This window comes from Anastrepha ludens, chromosome X (genome assembly GCF_028408465.1).
Source record: "Anastrepha ludens isolate Willacy chromosome X, idAnaLude1.1, whole genome shotgun sequence".
In the NCBI taxonomy this organism is placed as follows: domain Eukaryota; kingdom Metazoa; phylum Arthropoda; class Insecta; order Diptera; family Tephritidae; genus Anastrepha; species Anastrepha ludens.
The window spans coordinates 44,137,579-44,159,746 of NC_071503.1; the positions used below are offsets into that span (position 1 = coordinate 44,137,579).

Sequence of the window (22,168 nt, forward strand, 5' to 3'; positions counted from 1 at the left end):
CGCAGATGGGCGGTAGATAGTGCAAAAAATTATGAAAAATCGAAGAAATCCTAAGCTCGCAACAGAAATCCCCTAACAGGTTTTTTTTTCCTTGTTCACACCTCTCGGGGCACGGCCTCGACAAGACTCGGTCCAGCGTTGGTTTCGTTAATCTATTTTGCTTCTGGCAGGGTAGGTGATTAGCCTGCCGCTACCAGTCCTAAATACTGGGAATGCCTACCTGTCGTTGTTTAGGAACAAGGCCTTCTAACTACTTAGAGCGCCATCTGTGTTTCATATTTGTCTGCCAGAAGGATCACACAGATGGTTGAGGACTTCGCTAAATTTGGTGTGTCTGCGCTATTACCGCGATTGCCCGCTTCCTCTTCCTGGCGCCACTGATGCAGTGCATAACTGAGTATTTTTCTTTGGTTTTGCTTGTTTTAGCAGCCACAATGCAATTAATGCGTTGACATTTTGTGCGGGAGTAAGAATTAGAAGAATGAGGTTTTTCTGGTTTTGGAATCAATTTTTGTTTTAGTTTTTTGTTTTTAGATACTAGGAAAGTAGGTAAGTTTGGAAAAGTGCGAGGACCGTGCGTTACGTGGGATTCGAACCCACAACTATCCCATAAGTGCACTTACACTAGACTACCGAGGCCTAAGATATTAGGTGAAAGTATACTTATAGTGTTGCGAAAGAATAATTATAATGGAAGTGTTGCATGAAAAAACTCTTCATCAGATGGACAATCATATGTGTGGAGGAGACCTAATGAAGGGTTGCTGAAAAAAAAGTTACGTCCGACAGTTAAACATGGGGATGGATCGGGAATGGTATGGGGTTGTATGTCCGCTGCTGGTACTAGAAATGTGTGCTTCATAACGGCAGTACCTTATAATTATGAAAGAAAATTTTGTACAAGGTGCTGAAAAGTTGAATATATTTTAAATATACAGAATTCAAGCATTTATCAAAATAGTTATTTGGCTTATTAAAGTCGTGGTTAAAAAAGAAATTGGCACCTACGGCAAATAATTTTAGTAGTCGAAATTAGTTCCGAAGTCCACTAAGAAAATGTTTAAATTGAAAATTAAATTCGAAATATTTTACTTGAAATTTAATCTCTTTAAGTCGATCAATAGGCAGGCCACTTATCTTTAGAAAGCATTAAAAACCGCTTTTTTACATATTCAGATACATAAGAAGAAGTCTAATTAATAAAACTTCTTTATGAGGACTGAGAAATGAAAGAAGAGTAAGTAGATAATTTTTAAATAAAGAATTATGAACAACGCTTTTGTTTAAAAGTGTTTAACTAAAGTGTGTTTGAACCAATTTGGAACCAACTTCAACTTGACTATGACTACGACTACTTTCTATAGACTTTGCATCTGCGTTACATCTATGAATACTTTCTGTTCTTGCCGCCTTCTGCGGCACCAGTTACTTTGGAAAACAGCTTTATTTAAAACATTGTGGAATGCCCTTCTTCTAAGTTCAAGTATTATAAATAAATTTAAAAATAAGTAAATTAATTCTTATTATAATATATTATTATTATTTTAATATAATAGTATTCATTCTTATTATTATTATGTATTAATTCTTATTATTTTAGGAAAAAAGCGGAAAGATTCCAACAAGGCCGGATCTGAGTCCAGTGTTTAGTAAGTATACCCACAAGTATTAGCTTCATATTTTATTATTAAGCAATAATTTAGGTTCCTGGTTTTTGGAGTGGATAAAATCCTACTTACCCACCAACAGGTCCTGTTTTGTTTCTATTGCTAGTGTATCTTCTGAATATTTTGAGGCTTCTTCAGCGATCCCTCAGGGGAGCGTTTTAGTTCCTTCATTGGTTGTCCTTTTTTATAAATGATATTAGCAGTTGTCCGGGCGATAAACGCTTAGAGCGTGTTACGGGTGGGCATGGCTTGGGCAGGAAGACTTAAAATGGTGACCTCTTCACCGAATTTTGCGCTAGTAATAATCTAGTCATTGGAGACACAATATTCCCGCATAAGCCGAAACATAAGATAACGTAACCAAATAGGCTCTCTTCTGGATGTGTGGAATAAGCGCCTTAAAGTTGCCGCTGCCAACAAATCACACAAATCGCAGCTTCAGAAGAAATTAAGCATATAAAATTTCAAAACCCAGTGGTGCGCCAAAGTTTTGTCCAATCATTGCAAGTAGCCATAAACGCTTTAAACGCCGAACAATCTCGTGTCTGGACGATAATCAGAAACATTTTCTGCGAGACTGTTAAGCAGCACTTTGGGTACCCAAAGAAAGCAAGCGAAACCCGCATACAGCTAGAACAATGCGATAGAAAGCTCAAAGATAATAGTTTAACCAGAGAATGTTAATGCAATGAGAAGGAGCAAATGTTAAATGAGCTTTTTTCGAGTACTAATTTGTAGATTCAAACTAAGGTAATTTCAAATTCAACTTTGCTCACGAGTGGCGAATTACAGATATTTACCACGCGAGTGGAGGGTTTCTATACTTACTTCCCACGCTAGGACAGGAATTCGGATATTTTCTGCGTTTACCAAACTACTGAGGAAGTTCATAAGATTTTTCGGCACACTACTAAGGAAATCGACTTATTTCATGCCCACAGCGAAGCGAATAAATTTGCGATTAAGAAGGCCGCGCGGCAGTTAATTTGTGGTGCAGAAGCTAAATTCGGCGGAATTACTCGTTTTGTTTTTTGGCACGTATTTAATTCAGGTTCAAGTCCTGAAGTCATATTTTTTTTCTTGCACATTTTTTTTTTTACAATTCAAACCAGGAAAGTTTGGTAAAATTTTTGAGTTTATTTTAATTAAAATTTCTTTAAAATACTGTTTTTTTTGTATTTTATAAATGGAAATTTCTTTTCGGTATAAAATAGTTCATACTGGATATGACCTGATTTTTATATAAATCAATCAAAACAGAAAATATGTACATATGTCTATAATCTATTTCATCAAATCCAAATTATATTGATGAGAAAATATCAATCTAATATCCGTCCAGAAAGCCAAACGCGCATACACACATGCATATGCATGTAATTACGCATACAAACTTTCAACTAACGCAGAAAATGTGCATATAAAACTGCGAATCGAATAAATGAGTGATTTAGAAAAGTTTATTAGTAATTATAGTTTAGCGCAATCGCGAAAGACGTGTTGTGTATGCAGTACATCGTCTCATATTTGACTCAGGTTCAAATCCTGTACACAGTTTTTTGTTCCATATTTTTATTTCATTTTTTATATTTGGTTTAATTAGAATTGATTTAAAATAGTGTATTCAGGTTTTTCTAATACCTGTTATTTAGAAATTTATTTTCTATATAACATTATTCATACTTCTTTTGAATTAATTTATATGTAAAACAGCCATAAAGGCAATCATATGAATATGCATTCCTATATTTAATCTCTTCAGTCAAATCTGAACTACTTACATACACATATTGATGAGAAAATATTCTAATATCCATGGATGCATCCAGAAAGCCAAACGCGCATACACGCATATGTATACAGATATATATAAATATATACAAACCTTCAACGAACGCAAAATGTATGCATATAAAAAACAACAACTGCGACCGTCTTCTTGTCCGTCAGTGAAAAGATGGGATATGTATACCCTATGAGCAAAAAGACCCGGGAAGGTGATGTGGACTGTTTCCTTCGATTGCTAAGGCATAGTCCACCATGAGTACCTTCCATCGGGCCAGACAGTCAATAGAGAATATTATTTATCCGTTTGAAACCTTAGAGAGATGCTGTGTGTTGCAAACCGCCGGAAATGTGAGCAAACAATTCTCAGATTTTGCATGATGATAACGCGCCATCGCACTGATCAAAGAGAATACAAATCGGCCTGCCAGGGGTGTTTGGAGGACTGGGTTAAACGTTGGCACATGTGTGTTGCTTCAGACGGGTCATATTTTGAAGGAGATAATATAAATTTGCCTTAAATTTAACTCTGTTTTGTTTAATTTAAACATTCCCGGTACTTTCTGATCATAAGGTACATATATGCGGCTTTGCGGACAGCAATGTGTGATTCCCTGGAAGTCGCATTAACTCGCGACTGTCGCACAATTAGAAGACATATTTACATACATATAAGGGTGCATACATACATACGGAGCCGCGGCCACTCGACATGACAAAAATTTAAGATTTATCAAATATTCGCAAATAATTCCACGCGAAATATTCCAATATTGACTATTTTCGAATGGTCGCGAAAATTGGCATATGGGCGGCTCGTTTTATGAATGAAATTGAAATATGAGCTCTAACTTATGAATGAACTTTTTGTTTTTGCTCTAAATTGTTCAGCGCCGTCGCTGATAGAATCATGGCCGCTGCGACTGCGTCTACGAATGTATTTTATTTTTGTAGTCGCTAGGCTTAGATTTTAGCTAGGGGTGACATGCGCATGTGAGGTATGTGTTTTTGTTGTGTTCTAGAACATTTTAGAATGTGTGGTGGCAAAGCGGCCATCGCGTTGTGCTTGCTGTTGCTTTTGCGTCTATCAAAGTATTGTGTTTTTGTAAGTACAATATTAGGAATATCGACTGGTGAAAGACAAAAGTACACGGAAGCAAGAAGGGAGCGCTGTGCTCGCGCATATATGCATGAATGTATGATCGTGCATGGATGTAGTAACATATGAATGCAATTATTTTGTAGGAAGTTTAGAAGGCAAGTAGGTATACTCGTATATGTATGTATATATGCTAGGACATAAAGTGGGTATATATACATACATAGAGCAGAATTGTTTTTGCACTTGTTAGGAAGAAACTCGTTCACTAGTGCGTATGTGTATTTGATTTCTTGTAAGAATGTGATGTGCTGTGACATGTGTGCATACATAAGTCAAGGTTATTTGGGCATACTTGCATATGTGATATGATGTTCTTGCGCTTGTGCATTATAGCTTTTCATATACAAATGTACATACATACATATGTATGTAAATGCTGTCGAATACATAAACTATAAATTGACATACAATATAAAATAAGTGTTGATTTATCTTAAACCGTTCTTGTTTTCTGAATGCAAATACCTCCTATTGACATGTACATACATATTATGTACTTATGTATATTATCATATACCATCATTTATTTACATATAAAGTATACGTTCATTTATGTACATATGTGTGTAATGAAAAACTTCATGAATTACTTTCAGAACTTTATTGAAATTTATTCGCGTCGCGCGCATGCACAAAACCTTTTGTTCACAACGCAGGCGCAGAAATAAACGCTCTGCGTATTTATCCTCCCCACGTGACTCGCCATCAATTCTCGGTGGAAATTTTTTTTTTTTTCGTTTTTAAATTTTTTTTTTTTAATGTAATCGTAAAAAACTTTGTAATAAATTTTATGTATCCGCTTATCATTTCAAAAATAACAAAATGGTAAAAAAATAAGCAGTCGAAGAAATAAACGCACCGCCTATTTTTCCTCGCCACATGTTAGACTCGAGTTCAATTCCCGGCGCAAACTTTTTTTTATAAATTTTTGTTTTTTTAAAATCGTTTTTTTTTAATGTAATTGAAAAAAAAAAATTATGCAATAAATTTTACGTATTCGCTTATTATTTCAAAAATACGAAAATAGTAAAAATTTAATTGGTTTAATGTCGAGGTGAGAAATGTGTTGTGTGTTGAGGTGAAAGATGTGTGGTGTTTCTAATTTTTGTGTGGGCAAAAGTCAGTGAGGTGTCTATAAACTCGGTGTGCTAAATTCCCTTACTTCAAATCTTTCAAATCTCAATTGTACTAAGAAAAGCTCACAGTAACATTTGCACCTTCTCATTGCATTAACATTCTCTGGTTTAACAGTTCTCTGGAGAAGCGGATAGACCACTTAAAAGCTCATCGGGTGAATTGATCACAACTGCAGAAAAACAACTTGGAATGTGGGAGGATTACTACACACATATGCTCTCCTCAGTTTTACCAGCTGTGTAAAATATTTGCGATTATATGTCATACCATAAAAACAATTCAATCCAAACTAGCAGTCCAAACACGCGGGAAATAATAAATGAAATAAAAATTCTTAGAAACCACAAGGCAGCAGGACTGGACAATATTACACCTGAAATCTTAAATGCGGCCTATGAAGCAAGTGCGCGTCTAATTATCACCATAATTGAGCACTTTTAGGATAAAGGAGATCTGCCTGTAGAGTTGAAGGAAGCTTATCTGTCCAAATGTAAGAACTGGGAGGAATAACGCATCTTGGATAAAAAGGAACTGAGTCTGCCAGTCACTACTGGAGTTCGATAGGGTTGCGTCCTATCACCTCTACTCTTTAACATTGTTTTAGACGTCTTGTTGAGCAAAGCTACACGCGAAACGAAAGTAATAAACTGGAGACTAAATGGATGGCTCGAAGATCTTGATTACGCTGAGGATATTTGTGTCACGGCTCACACACTTTGCAGATATGTCAAAAAAAAAAAATAACGTTGGTAGCACAAACTGCCGTAGAAGTAGGCCCAAAAATAATCATTGCCAAAACAAAGGGGGTGCGTGTAAACCCTAACTACCCGCAAAAACTCAAAATCAGTAACGTTGGCCTCGAAGGCGTGAGAAGACATGGAAAACCGTATAAAAAAACGAAACAAGCTTTCGATGCTCTAAATGCTGTGTGGAACTCCACGATTATCACACGTCGCAAAAAATAAAAGTATTTGACTCTAACGTGAAGTCCGCCCTTATGTACGGTTGCGAAACCTGGAACCTTGCATCCTCTGACCTCCGAATGCTGCAGGATTTCACCAATCGTTGTCTCCGCAAAATATTGACAATTTTCTGGCTCGACACGATTATAAACACTAACCTGTGGAATCGTTGTGACCAGACACCAATGCGCCTAGAGATTCTGAAAACCAAATGGGCCTGGTTCGGGTACGTGCTAAGACGAGACCAAACCAACATCACCAGCAGCGCAATCGGCTGGATCTCTCAAGCCAGCCATCGTGGATGAATCTAGAAGCTGACGTATTGAAAACCAACAAAACCTGGTGGGAAATCAAGAGGTTGGCGCATGGCAGAGGAAAATGAAGAGACCTTATCGCGGTCCTTTGCTCCCCCCGCGGAGCCATAGGCTCATATATATGCATGTATATTAGTAGCTGTTTTTCATTCACAAATTCATTATTTTATTGAGATGATATTAATCAAGTATTCGTTGAAGTTAGGCTTAATCGGCCTATCTTTAACACAAAAAAAGATGCCGTATGATACGATTTGGAATGTTCACAAACATCTTATTACCTATTGTTCGAATGCATCGAATGTTGTTCTGCATAATATCAGCGAAAATAGATATCTCGAAGTTATATTTGAGCCCAAAATTTCTGTTAACACCGATGTTTACTATATCATTGGGAAAGTATACTCAGTGCTTGGTTTTTTGCATCTATTAGCATTTAGTTTTCGGACCCATGTACTTTGAAAATGTTACTGACAAGCCTTTGCATTCTCACATAGAATATTCCGTTTTAATTTGGAGATTCTGTGACCAACTTTCTATAAAACGAATAGAACCTATACTAAAGGTTTTCCTTAAATTTGTTTTAGGGTTCCTCCCTATGCTGATAAATTTACAATCTTTAGAAAAGAACATATCTATCTTATCGCTAACCTTTACCTTTAGTATTAAGTGACGTTAATGCCCGAATTCTGTAAGCAAATCTCATCTCAAGTCACTAAAATTGAGATTATAAATTAGTGACACTTTTTGTGACTTGAGACGATTTTGCTATTCAGTAAGGGAAAGTCACAAGAATTTCACCAAATATCATGGTGAAAATAAATAGATACAGTCAGCTGATGGCACGTATCGGCTAGAGATAGTCAAAAAGTTGAGCAAAAATTCACTTATCGATTCCATATGTAATGGAATTTTTTAAACTCATTTATCAAGCGAAATTCTCCATCAAAAACAAAGAATATGAATATTACTAAGCTCATACAAAATAACGTTTTTAATTTCTGTTTTATAAACCTTTTACCTGAATCGGCTTGTCAACAATTCAATTGAGACAAACAATATTAATAATCGATAAATGTTTAATAGCATCTCTATATACATTCCGTTGAAATGAACGAGCTGGGAGTTCCGCTCAAACTTGTCAAGTGGTTTGAGATCTTGAATAAGATCCCAGCAGAAGGATTTCGGGAATCTAAAAAACCTCCTGAAAATGTCTTCTTCCAGAAGGAATGGGTCTTCCGTGCTGCGTAAACTTGCCGGAATCCGTCTATTCATATTTCTAAAACGTCAATAAATACATAATTATTCGTGTTCTTAAGAAATTTTTACCCAAAACATATTACTTTGCTTCATTTTCGCGCTTTTTTTGCAATACCTATATATAAAATAATTAATTCCTCTTCCATATTTTTCGTTTTGTGAGCTGCTCAGAAGTAGATCACTAATTAGTGACTTTTTTCAGAGACTAATGACGTGAGATTGCTTACTGAATTGCAACTAGTCTCAAAATCAAATTTCACCACGAAAAGTCTCAATTAGTGACTTGGGACTGCTTACAGAATTCGGGCATAATTGTCCTTATCTTTCGCAAAAAATAAATTTGAATTTTCCCTTGCGCAAATCCGAAGATAAATTATTAATGAAAGGTGCTGAAACTTGTTATATATCGGATCCGCCTCAGTTATATTTTAACGTCTTTCAACTGACCAGTAGTGCTAATGAATATTCTTCTGCTCATATTTATCTGAAGCGATTATTAATAATACAATATATAGTTAGTGACTATGGTGTTTGAGAGCATTCTAGCCAGCCAGAAATACTTTCAGGTACGTTTTCGATGAATTTGGCAAAAATAAGTCATCTCCTCTGCTTAAACGGGCCCAAGGTGAACTGCGGTATGGGGGCAAACGTATTCAGTCCGGATCATTTGATTTTTCTTCTTCTTAATTCGCGCGATAACCACTTACCCCATTTTTGCCGTGCTAACCGGCGCCAGTTAGACACACCAAGTGAAGCCTAGTCCTTCCTTTTCCTCTGCTACCACCAGCGTATCACCTGCGATACTCGCCGTCGACAACGTGCAAAGGTCAAAATATCTTGTGCAGAATCTTTCTCTCAAACACTCCAAGCGTCGCTTCATCGGATGTCTTGTCATCGTCCACGCTTCTGCGCCATACGTTATAGGACGGGCATGCAGGACGTCCTAACGGTTCATTTCATTAGAGGCAATCAATTTTATGGAACAAAATGGTTGTTAAAGCAATCGTTTTTAATCTAGTAACACAAAGGTTTCTGAAAATTCAAGTGCGGTACTTTGCTCGAAAATAAACATGCATCGAAATATTATTCCATCTAACGGCAGTAAAACTTCAGCTTTTTCCTGAAAGAGCAATTACGGCGATATGGTGACTAACATCCAGAGTGGGCTTAAATTATGGAGGGAACACTTCTTGAACTTGTTGACAGCTGCGCATGCCAGAGAGAATATGATGATCCCGATACCCCAATCGTTGACGACGGAACTATCGTTCCGCTACCCGACCATCACGAAGTGAGAATACTGATAACGTGGCTAAGGAACAACAAAGACGTGGGAGCCGACGGACTGAAGTCTGAGCTATTCAAACATGGAGCCGAGGAGCTATGCAAAATATGGTCGGATGAAAGCATGCCTGCCCAATCCATCAGAAGGGTGATTCTGCAATCTGTGTCAAATAAAGCGGGATTAATCTCCCAAATATCGCCTATAAGGTTCTAGCGAGTGTATTGAGTGGAAGGCTAACGCCCACCACCAACCAACTGATTGGACCTTATCAGTGTTGCTTTATATCTGGAAAATCCACCACCGACCAGATATTCATATTATGCGAAGTCTTAGAAAAGTTCCATGAAAGCAAAATCGACACATACCAAATTTCTTTTTAAAGAGGAGGGCAAACGAGGACAAAACGAAGTACCTCCTGACATCACGCAATCAGTCAGAGCACTTGCGTATCGGCACCTACGTCACGGTTGACACTTATGATTTCGGGGTTGTGAGTTAGTTCGTTTAGTTAAGGACCAGCATTAACAACAATGTCAATGCCAACGGAGAATCTTTCTTGCCATCAAGTGATATTTTGGATTAAGTAAACAATTGAGTAGTAAAGTTCCCTCTCGACGAACAAAACTAATACGCTATTGTCAAAATCGCCTCTAATAAATTTAATAAAAAATAGTTTAAAAAAACTAAAAAACACGCTTTTATTGCTAATCGAACTAAAAATTAGAAAATAAATTTTAATGACAAAGAGACCTATAATGAAGTAATAGCAAATCGAACGATCAGTCATTCTATTGGCAACTACCTATGTATGTACAGAAGGTTATGAAAGTGAAGCAAAATGCATTCCACGCTTTTAACTCTAATTTGAATTATTCTATTTGCATTTTAATTTTTGTTATACTTCTGTTCTGAGGTAGTTGACTATGACTGATCGTTCGATTTGCTATTAATACATTATAGGTCTCTTTGTCATTAAAATTTATTTTCTACTATTTAGTTCGATTAGCAATAAAAGCGTGTTTATTAGTTTTTTTAAACTATTTTTTATTTTCTACTTTTTAGTTCGATTAGCAAACAAGCGTGGTTTTTAGTTTTTTTTTTTTTTAATTTTTTTTATGAAAGAAAATTATTATCATTGCAGTCAGTGAATTAATGATTCGATATATTCGTGTTATATTTGATTCCTTTCTTATCGACTGTGAGTCTAAAGCTATGCAGTTATCGGCCGTGATAAAGGAGTAATCGGGATGAAGAACTTATTTCGTGGAGGGAGCCTGAGAAACGGCTACCCCACTCCTGAAACGGAGAGGTAACAACAAAATATACTGACATAATCAGTATGTTACATACTTTTTCCCATATAGATCATTGATTGAAGGTCGAGCCTTGTTTTTCTGAATGAAAATTATTGTTTTCATTTAGTCAGTGATTTATAGTCCGATTTAATTGTGTTATATTTAATTTCTTCTTTACCGACTATATGTCCAAACAAAGGCCAGCATTGGCCTTGACACAGAATAGATACTCTCAGCACAGAAAAAGGAGACCGTGGATTATATTGACACAATCAAAACGAGATGTAAAGTTCCAGTTTGGTTTTTTAGTTCATTTTTGTTGTGAATTGTACTTTAATCGATAAAATTTTATAAATGAAATTATGGTAATGATAAATTCCTTCTTTATTTGTCAAAATTTTGTTCCGTAAAATAATTTCAAAATTTATGTTTTGATTATTTTATTGTAATTAACCAAATTACATTTTATATGAAAATTATTTCATCTTATATGAACATTGAATAGAGTAAATTTGCGTGTATGAGACTTGTAGTATCTACGCATGTGTAAAGACTATACAAAGTGAGAATGCAACTACCCTGAAAACGTTTTAGCCTTCTATTCGTACTGCAGCGCCGCGTGCCCGAGCAAGTTCGAAAGAGTAAGTCGTAGACTCCCGAAATTAGTAAGAGTAACTCGGAGACTGCAGGCATGCGCAGACCGCGCGTTAGCTCTGTCTTTCTTACTCTTCTACAGAAGATATACTACTGTGGGCAAAAAGTAAGGTGAATTTATTTTTCAAAGTTCGCGGGATTAAAATTTCGCTCTAGTTATTTTTTTCATGAGTTGGCAACACTGTTAATAACATCTGGGTCAACTTCCATGTGAATGTCATTATCAGTAATATATTTACGCTTGTGTTTACCAAACGACCAAGAGTGCATTTTTCGATTTTTACAATGTCTGATTTGATTGAGCAGAGAAGTGCCATCAAATTTTGTTTGCGGAATGAAATTTCGGCTGCGGAAACGTTTAGCATGTTGCAGAAGGCATTTGGTGATCGACCATGTCGCAGAAAAATGTTTATAAGTGGTACAAAGACTTCAAAGAGGGTCGAGAACGTGTTGATGACTTGGAGCGCTCCGGACGACCATCGACGTCAACAGATGACCAACACGTCAATAAAGTGAAGGAGTTAGTGCTCAAAAATCGTCGGTTAACTGTTAAAGACCTTACTGATATGATCGGAATATCAGAAGGATTTGTGAAAACCATTTTGAAAGACCATTTGGGCCTACGAAAAGTCAAATCTCGTTTGGTACCGAAAACTCTCAATTTCTTGGAAAAAAGTCGTCGCGTTGATGTGTGTGAAACAATGCTTTCAGACTATCAGAACAAGCTCAAATGCATCATTATGGGAGATGAGACTTGGATTTATGCTTACGACCCTGAAACAACCGACCAATCAAGCGAATATCGTGCTAAAGGCGGGGCCAGACCGAAAAGAGCACGTCAAAGTCGATCAAAAATAAAGGTTACTTTTTGCCCCATCCTGGCAATCCTTATAAGGATAATGGAAAACTTTTTTCAAATTATTGCATTGTCATCGGTCCTTGATAGGTGTGCAAAATTCCAAGTCGATCAGATTTTTAGAAGCCAGTGAAAATTAAGCTCAAAGATTCTGTTACATACATACATACATACAACCCGAGCTAATAAAAGTGTGTTAAAAAAGATCTCTGCCGCAATCAGCTTAAAACTGTAGGTCCCTCCATTTGTTGAACAAGATCAAGACGCACACTACAAATAGGGGTAGGAGCTCGACCAAACACCGAAAAAGAGTGTACGCGCCAATTATATATATATATATACAATATATACATATATATTAGAGTAGGCGGGAAAAAAAATTTGTTTTTGGGATCAAATTTTAATAGTGCGGAAAAGTTGCACTGTTAGACTAATAAATTGTGTGACAAATCGAACGATATCTTCTGTCGCCAGCAGAGGCCTCAAATTTCCCTAAGACAAACATTTTATTGCCCGGTGTTTGGAAGTCTTAAAGATTTGCCAAATCAGCAACTACCAAGTCATTAAGATGGAATGAGATGTTGTTTTTTTCAAAGACGGGAACTGGGAGTAGAGTTAGGAGGAAACAGAGAGCGAGCCAGCCTTTTCGATCATAGCCGGGCAAGTTGCGAAGAAAATCTCTTGTATTTATAACAAGGCTGCTATTCCCACAGCTTCACATTCACGCGTAATATACATGATAAATGAGTATCATAAAAAGTACAGACAAATTAAAAAGGGTTTTTTTTTGCAGTTAATACCGGACCAAAAGGAGGGATCTTAAGATGTCTGGAGGATAAACTGGGATGTTCGTTTCAATGGTCGATATGCCTCTTCCATTTCAATGAACTACAGCTTCGAAGTATTTTCCAGTTCATAGATGATGTCACTTCTGGGCCGAAATCATTTAGTGGGCAAATTGGCTCACAACTAACGGTTGCGAAAACCTTGAACTGCTAATAGAATTTTGCAGTTGTATATTTCAACAATTCGACCTTCAGCTAAGCTCAAAGATCTTGTAAAATATTTATTGAGCTTCTATGTCCCAATGTGGTTTAAAATACGAAATAATAATATAGCTCTGTTGAAAACGGGGCAAGGCTCCTGTTTGAAATTATCAGACGGACTCGGTACCTCGCACCTAAATATTTAGATTTTGCTAATGTTTCTATTTCTCGGAACGCATATTTTGCTCTTCCGGAAAAAATCCTTTTAACAATGATGACTGATGAGAGACGAGAAATTCACCTCGATGCTCTTGCAAAAATTTTGCAAGCGCGAAATAGATTACTACATGAATGTCGCACTCTACCCAATCTCGATTTTGATGCTGATGATTACAGCAAAATGATAAACTGGTCTTCGGTAAATATAATCTCTCCCGCCGTTCTAAAGAACGTAACAAATGAAAATCTTACGGAGATTTTATCATCCAACAATGTGTATGAGAACTGGGCGTTCTCTAAATATCTATGCCACATACTTGCGGTGGAGCAAATGGTGAAACTCGTTACTGAAGCATCGCTTCAAGTATGCGAAAGTGACGCTCGGGATGGATTTATTCGGTGTTCTTTAGCATCCCATCAAACTATGCCTCAGTTTGACAACAAAGCACAATACTCCCTCTGATTTGATAAATATGAAATGAACTATTGCTTTACGTTTAAAAAACGCAGAGTGTCTTGAAATACTTTTTATTTTATAAATTTTTATCAATATTAAAAAATGTGGACATAAAGAAAAAACTTTGGTATACATGAAATGTATTATTGCTTTAAGTTTAAAAACCGCAGTGTTTTCTTGAAATACATTTTATTTTTTTATTTTTTTACAATATTACAAAACATGAAAAAAGAACAAAACCAGTGAAAAAAAAATAATAAAAATTAAAGAAATAAATAAAATTAAAAAAAACACAAAACAAAAGAAAAAAAAAACAAGAAAATTGGAGCCCAAAGTGCAGCAACCTCCACGTGGTGGGTTCTGGACTACAGAAATATTTATGTACTCGTATTTTTGCAATAAAAAGTAGGCAAAAAGCTGCTTAATCAATAACGTTTCATTATTATTTTATAGTGTACAGGTGCTTAATCTTGAAAAAATGTATGTCTAATTAGTTTATAGTCCTTATTTTTGGTATGAAATGTGCTCCGGAATGTATGCATAGAGAAAAAAAAAATATCATGAAAAAATAAAATTTTTCAGAATATCAACTGAAATTTCAATATTTGAGGCCCATGCTGGCGACAGAACATATCGTTCTATTGGGCTGAAATTTGGCACTCACTTTATTAGTCTAACAGTGCAATTTTTCCGCACTATTAGAATTCGATCCTAAAAAAAAATTTTTTTGCGGCCCACTATAATATATATATGTATATATATAAAGTGCTGAGTAGTTCATAATGATCGTAGCATACCATAGACTTTGTCTATTGCACTATAGATGTGGTTATTCTAAGTCTGAGTTCTATTAAAAGTTATTCCTGGGGTCTTTGCAATTTCCACAAATCTTATAAGAGAATTGTTCGGTTTGACTTCATTGCAGTCGTCAGGTTTAAACGTATTTTTATAAATAACGATGGACTATATTTGGATTTAAGAGCAACCTATTATCGCAGGCCCACTTGTTAACGTTTTCTAAGTTAGTGTTGAGGTTATTAATATAAATAGTATATATATTGATGGACAGAAAAGGATAACTAACATACAATTGAACATCAGCAGCATAAACATGAATATTACCATATTTTAGTACGTTTGGAAAATCATTGACGTACATTACAAACAAAAGCGGATCAAGACTAGAACCTTGGAGAACACCCTTAGTTATAGGTTGTTAGGACTAGTTTACGAATTTTCACTTTCAAAAATGGTACTCGACCAAAAAGCGTTTTTTAAACTAATTTGAGATCGCTGAAACCAAAAATGAATTTAATTTTTTTTTTTTCAAAGAACGGTTTCCGAGATATTCCCAAAAAACCTGTTTTTTGGCCAATAGTGCAGTTATTACCTGCAATCTCGAAAACACTGCGCGCCATTTCTTTGAAGTGCATGAATTTCGAAAGGCACACATATAACCTACATGGCAATATTTTTTTACGTGTCAATGGAAGTCGTAGTTTTCGCAAAACAGCTGTTGAATGTTAAAAAAAGGCATTTTTGACGTTTTTTACTTAATTATCAAAGTTTATTAACTTTTTTCTGGAACAAAAAATTTTTTTATATCGACATAAGATAGGTTTTCTGAAAAACAATTTTGTCACCTACATTTTAAGCCTAAGTTTGGTAATAAAACAAATACTTACTTATGTGATTCAAATCTTATTTATTGCAACAACTTAAACTATTATGACACTTTGAATTGCACAAGAGTCCCTTGCTTTAACAACTGCATTTATTTGTCTATAGCCTTGTCGCCCGCTTCTCGAATTAGCTGCAGCTGCTTCTCTCAGCTATTGAATTGAACTATTTTAACATCTTTCCACATAGCGCATATTTCGGATATTACTTGATTACTAAATTCTCTGCCATTATCTGATTGCAATATTGCTGGTGCACCAATGTTAAAAATATTGAAAGAAAGTGATTCGCTACTTCTTCAGCTCTGTTAGTTTTCAAAGATCGTAGCTGAACAAACCTAGTTAAATAATCTTGACACACCATTATAAACTTATATTCGCCATCTGTGTTTGACTCTCAGATCAACTTGACATCTAGAGCTTAATTCAGAACTTTCTTAGGCGCACTGTGTTTCATTTGACACTGTTTGCATACATTTAAATACAAAATTTCAACTTCATATGCAAAATTTTTGTATTTAACTTGCAACTCTTTAAGCATAATTGAGCATCATTAGTTTTTAAAACCTCAAAATGTTTTAATCTGCTGTAATCCAAAGGTATTTTGCATTTAATTTTAGCAGAAACCACTTCAGAAACTATTTTTGAATACTTTTCTTGAGAAGAATAAAAACAATTGTCTTCTTGTTTACCCGCAATTAATGCATTTAACTTTTCCAGCAAAAGATCAAGATTTACTGCAGTATCGATTTAGTATAAATTAGGGTATCGGAAAAAAGATTAAGAACACGTTGCTCGCGTTATCAGAGCAAATGATTTGGCGGAAGAAAGCCAGTCACTTGGTTTTTGACTCTTTTGTTTTGAACCTCCACCAGAGCATATCTGTGATTGTCGACACACATCGGAGAGGGTCCGAACGTACAACAATGTAATGAAAGATTCGATTTTTCACCGAAGTATTTGGTATGTGAGATTCCCCAGTGAAAGTCGACATTCTCCAATTTCGGACATTCACGGTAACACGTACACTTGCCAGAAAAAGTATCCGTACACAAAGAATTAAGAAATTCAGTGTAAAAAATCATGCTGAAATCAGAAATCATCACCAAGCTCCAACTGTTGAACGCTTTGCCTCAGGCTAATCTTTAAAATATTTAAATAACAAAATTAATCCATTGCTGACTTTATAAAAACAAGTTTGCTAACTCCTTGCACCGCCATACACCATCACACCTAACCCGCTATGCTTCCCAGTTGATGCAAGATTGTCTTTTTCGAGCGCAGTACCGCTCTTACGCCACACTAGTTTTTTTGGTTCATTTGGTTCCTTTTCATGGTTCATTTTTCACGTACGGTCAGCTTGCTAGGTCGACCAGAACGTGGCTTTGACACAATTGAATCAGTTGTATTGTATGTTTACACGACATACTGCACAGAACAGTGACTTCTTCCTATGATTTACCCAATTTCGAGGAAAGATTTGCCGTAATTTCTAAGCTTCAGTATGATTTTTCTTGCTATTTTTCATCGCTATTTCTTGTACACAAGAACTTTAAAATAACTCCAAAGTAATAAAGTCATATCAAAATAAAACTGTTATTGGGTATGAATATGCCACTGCATACTGCGGGGAATCCCATGTTTTCATATGCACGGAAACTTTTTCTTCAGTTTTCTTAAGTTTTTTGTGTTTGTTTTGTAAAATAAATTTTTAAAGTTGTACTTAGGAAAAATGTATAGAAATTTTAGAAAACTCACAGACTAAATATTTCTCATAAAAGTTTAAAATGTTTTATTTTTTTTTTACAATGAATTTCCTAATATGTCGCTTTCATTTCTTTGTGCACGGATACTTTTTCTGGTAGTGTATATATTTATACAAGCACATATGCATGTATACATATATATATATATATTTATTTTTTTTTTATGGAGGTGGTACAAAGCATTGAAAGCCGAAAAGTGTGAGACTTGCCTTTCGGCTCACCCACTAAAAACCCACCCCAGCTCCGTTTCCCTCCCGCGGGACAACCGTTAAGCAGTACTTCACGGGAGGGGGAGCGGCCTATTGCCTCTTCATGAAGATCTGCGCTGTTGTTCAGCGCGACGCAGTTTGGAGATTACTATTTTTGCCATATTACATACAGCGGACCAATATTCTTCGGACTCTATCATAATATCGACTAGGTTATCAGCCGTAATTGGCTTCCCCACCCTAGTGCTTAGTTCCTCCCTTTCTAACGCAAATCGCGGACAGACAAACAAAACATGTTCTGCGTCTTCTGCAGTTGGTGCACAATGAGAACAGTACGGGTCGTCTTCGTGCTTAAACTTATATAAGTAAGATTTAAAGCACCCATGTCCCGTCAGTATTTGGGTCAGATGGTAATCTAACTGTCCATGTTCACGGTTAACCCATTTGGAAATTGTGGGAATCAAACGGTACGTCCAGCGTCCGTTGGGGGACAAGCTCCATTTCTCCTGCCATGGACGCAGGCTACGCTCTCTTGCTATCTTGCGTATTGTCAACCGTTCTGAAGTAGCTTTCTTTTTGTATATTTCAGCATATTCTGTTGCCATTAGGTTGATTGGGAGTAGTCCTGCTATAACCATAATGGCGTCTTCCGATACCGTTCGAAACGCGCAGCACACTCTGAGGGCACTTAATCGGTACACTGATTTCATGCACTTCATATATGAGGTGCAATTTGTGGCTTCCGCCCATGCTGGAGCTGCATCCAGCATAATCGATGAGACAACAGAGTTGAGTAGTCTCCTACAGTTTTGCCTAGGGCCTCTGATGTTCATCATTATTCGCGTTAGCGCGGGCTGCTTCTGCTGCCCTGCTGCTCGCGTACGCCAAGTGCTCTTTGAAATTAAGTCTACGGTCGATTATTACTCCCAGGTACTTAATGAATGGCTTCGATCCTATGCCATGATCGCCCACCATTATGTTGGCCGATTCCACAATCTTCCTGCTGCTAATTAGTACTACTTCGGTTTTATGGTCCGCAAGAGTTAGACCACTGTTGCACAACCATTCCTTTACCATGCCAACAGCTTGGGTGCATGCTTCTTCGGCGTGATGGAGTGATTTAGCCACGACCACAACCGCTATGTCGTCAGGAAATCCTACAATTTGTGACCCTAGAGGTAGATTGAGACGCAGAACTCCATCGTACATAACGTTCCATAACAAAGGGCCGAGTACTGAGCCTTGTGGAACTCCGCCAGTTATTTTGTACTCTTTTACACCAGTATCGGTTTTATACCGCAAGGTTCTATCAGAAAGGTAACTGGCGACAATCCTACGAATGTACATTGGAATGTGGAAACTATCCAGCGCGATTAGAATTTTGCTCCAATTCGCCGTATTGAAGGCGTTCTTAACGTCCAGCGTCGCAATTAGGCAGTACTCCTTGCTACCTTATAGCCATCGAGTACCTTCAATCGCCTTCTGTGCAATGGCTTTGACTGCAGATACAGCATCTGTGGTTGAACGGGCTTTCCGGAATCCGAATTGTCGGGGTGATAGACCGCCTACATCCTCTATAGCAGCCTCCAGACGATTTGCGATCAGACGTTCCAGGATTTTCCCTGCGGTGTCGAGCATGCACAGGGGGCGGTAGCCTGCAGGATCTTCCGCCGGCTTAGATCCTTTTGGAATTAAAACCAGTTTCTGCAGCTTCCACTGGGTTGGAAATGTACCTTCCTTTAGACATGTATTGTAGAGATCTACAAAAATGTCGGGACGACTTTGGATTGCTACTTTCAAGGCCTCGTTGGGGATTACATCCGAGCCTGGAGCTTTATTATTTTTTATCCGTTTTATGCTCATCAGGAGTTCTTCTTTGTTTGTTAACTGCACATTTTGGTCGTCTTCACCGAGTCTTACCAATTCGTAGTCTCGTAAAGTATCTTGCACGGGGAACAGTGTTTCTACTACATTGCGTAGAGTAGCTGGGCATGTTGTTGGAAGTGGCTTAAATACTTTAAGTTTTTTCGTAACAAGCCTGTATCCAAGGCCCCAAGGATCATTATCGGAATCGTCGCATAGCTGGAGGAAACACCGGCGTTTACTGTTTTTAATTGCCTTTTTAGCGCTTTTCTTCTTTGCTTATATTAGAGCTAGTTTTCTTGGAAACTGTCCCGCCCCCTGGATCTTTGGTAGGCTCGCCTGGCTCTTTAACACTCCCTGCGCAATTCTGCAATGTCTACTGTCCACCAGTAGACAGGTTCGCTGTTGTGCCTGTTGGGCCTAGTTTTGGACATGGCTGCATCGCATGCTTCCGTTAAGTGTTTCATGGTTCTCGTAGTTATTTGGGAATCTTTCTTCGCCATGCCGCCTGATTTCACAGATTATTGCGAGGTGATCGCTCCGGGTGTAATGCTGGCTGAGGAACCATTTCGTGTAGCGAACAAGACTAGAACTCACGAACGTAAGGTCGATTATAGATCCCGTTCCCGCTTTTTGGTACGTCTGTTGATTTCCTGTATTCATTAAGGCTATATCTAGCATGGAAAACGCTTCTAGAAGGGCTTGACTTCTAGGGTTTGTCCGTGGGCATCCCCAGTTAACAGCCCAAGCGTTGAAATCACCAGCTACGATGACAGGTCTATGCTCCTTTACATCCTGGGCGAGGTTCTCTAGGATACCTGTTGCTTCCAGCAGGGTTAAGCTGGGTGGTAGATAGCAGCTGTAAATGTATGTGCCTTCAACGCGCGCACGTACGAATCCGCGGGCGGCATTCACGCTCATCAGTTGGGATCTATTTGTTCCACAGTTCCAGATCGCTGATTTGCCTGTTGTGTCAGAGGCCCAGCCGTTGCCTTTTTTGTGTTTATAGTATATATGTATAAGTATATATGTATTTCATACTGGAGAACAACAGTTTTAATTTTTCATTTTTGACATATTTTTAAATTTTTAGTAAAAGAAGCAGAATGGTAAAATATTGGAGAAGATACCACAAAAAAGTTCGTACATGGCACATCACTTTAATATCGTCAAAAAGACATGTCAGCAAAATGTTAAATAAGTTATTTTTACTTAATTTTAAAATTATATTCTCTATGAATGCGGTTAGTTTGAAGTTGTTTATAACATCAACAAATTTCTAATTGCATAACCAGTTATTCGCAACTTCCGCGAAATTTACATGCATTTCACTGACGGGGAAAAGAAATCAGCATGTGCCATATGTTTTCCTTCTCTACTATATAATATATTCAACGTCAAAATCGAATGATTGAAAATACGCCCACCAGCGATGCGTCAAAATTATTTTTGTGCTTGATGCCTTTAAGAAATTGCAGTCTGTAAATACCACAATTTACGGTGTCACTATTAGACAGAAATGTTTTATAGAGTTAAAAACAGCGAATGTCTCCAATTCGAACGAATGGTATCTAGGATCCGCAGGCGAATACCTACTATAATATTCCACCACGAGGGGTTTTTTATCAATTTTATACAACAAAATTGCACCATACCCATTAGAGCTGGCGTCTTTGTGCAGCTCTATTGGATGATATGGGTCAAAAATTACCAACACTGGCTTGTTTGTTAATACCGAAATTATTTGCTGCCGAATCTTTTCATGCTCAGATACCTATGTGAGTTTACTCTTATCAGAGGTAAAAACATAAAGAAATTTCATCAATTGCGAAAAGTAGGCACAATTAGCCAGAAATAAAAAGCCAGACCTTTAAACTGTCTCAACTGCGTCACTGATCGGGGCGGCGGCAGTGCAATCAAGGCCTGGAGTTTACGTGGGTTAGGTCGAATTTCTCCCGCTTTAATTTTATACCCGAGAAGAAAAGAACATTTTGTGATATTAAAGCAAAACCCAGACTGGGTTAACGTATTATATTAAGAACGGTTCGAAAACTCTCTTATGCTTCTTCTTTGTTGTGGCAGTAATCATAATACCATCCGTATATACTAAAACATATGAGCCAGTTCTCCCAGATGGGTTTTTCTACCGAAAGGCATCGCTAAAAACTCATAGTGGCCATAACGAGTAACAAAAGTAGTGCGCCCATTCCAATTCGAATGCATTGGGGTTCGATGAAGTCCACTCACAAACTGTCTGACCGATTTTTCTTTTTAACCAAGAACATGGGACTGACGAATGCTGAGCAACTTGGGCTTGTATCAAATCCCTTATTTTATTTATGTAAAGAAAAGTGTAGCTGACACGTTTTGTATATTGATCAATATTTACGGTATCACGCTACAACAAATACAACTTGTAAAGAGTGGTTTCGACGTTTCCAAAGTGGCAATTTCGACGTGAGTGATAAAGATCGCGAAGGGGCACCGAAAAAATTCGAAGATACTCAACTTCAACAATTATTGGATGAAGACGCATGTCGAACCCTTGAATATATGTCTAATGAGATGGATGTTGACAGATCAACCGTTGGTAAACGTTTGCACGCAATGGG

General features: G+C 37.2%; 1 protein-coding gene across 9 annotated transcripts in view; it reads left to right on the forward strand.

Moving 5' to 3' along the window:
* Positions 1 to 22,168, forward strand: part of LOC128870479 (protein pangolin, isoforms A/H/I/S-like) — a 306,016-nt gene that overhangs the window by 206,287 nt on the left and 77,561 nt on the right. For all 9 annotated transcript variants that reach the window (XM_054113155.1, XM_054113156.1, XM_054113154.1 and 6 more), the window contains one exon: positions 1,601 to 1,649. In XM_054113155.1, the coding sequence (XP_053969130.1) occupies positions 1,601 to 1,649 (49 nt within the window). The remainder of the gene's footprint in view (positions 1 to 1,600; positions 1,650 to 22,168) is intronic.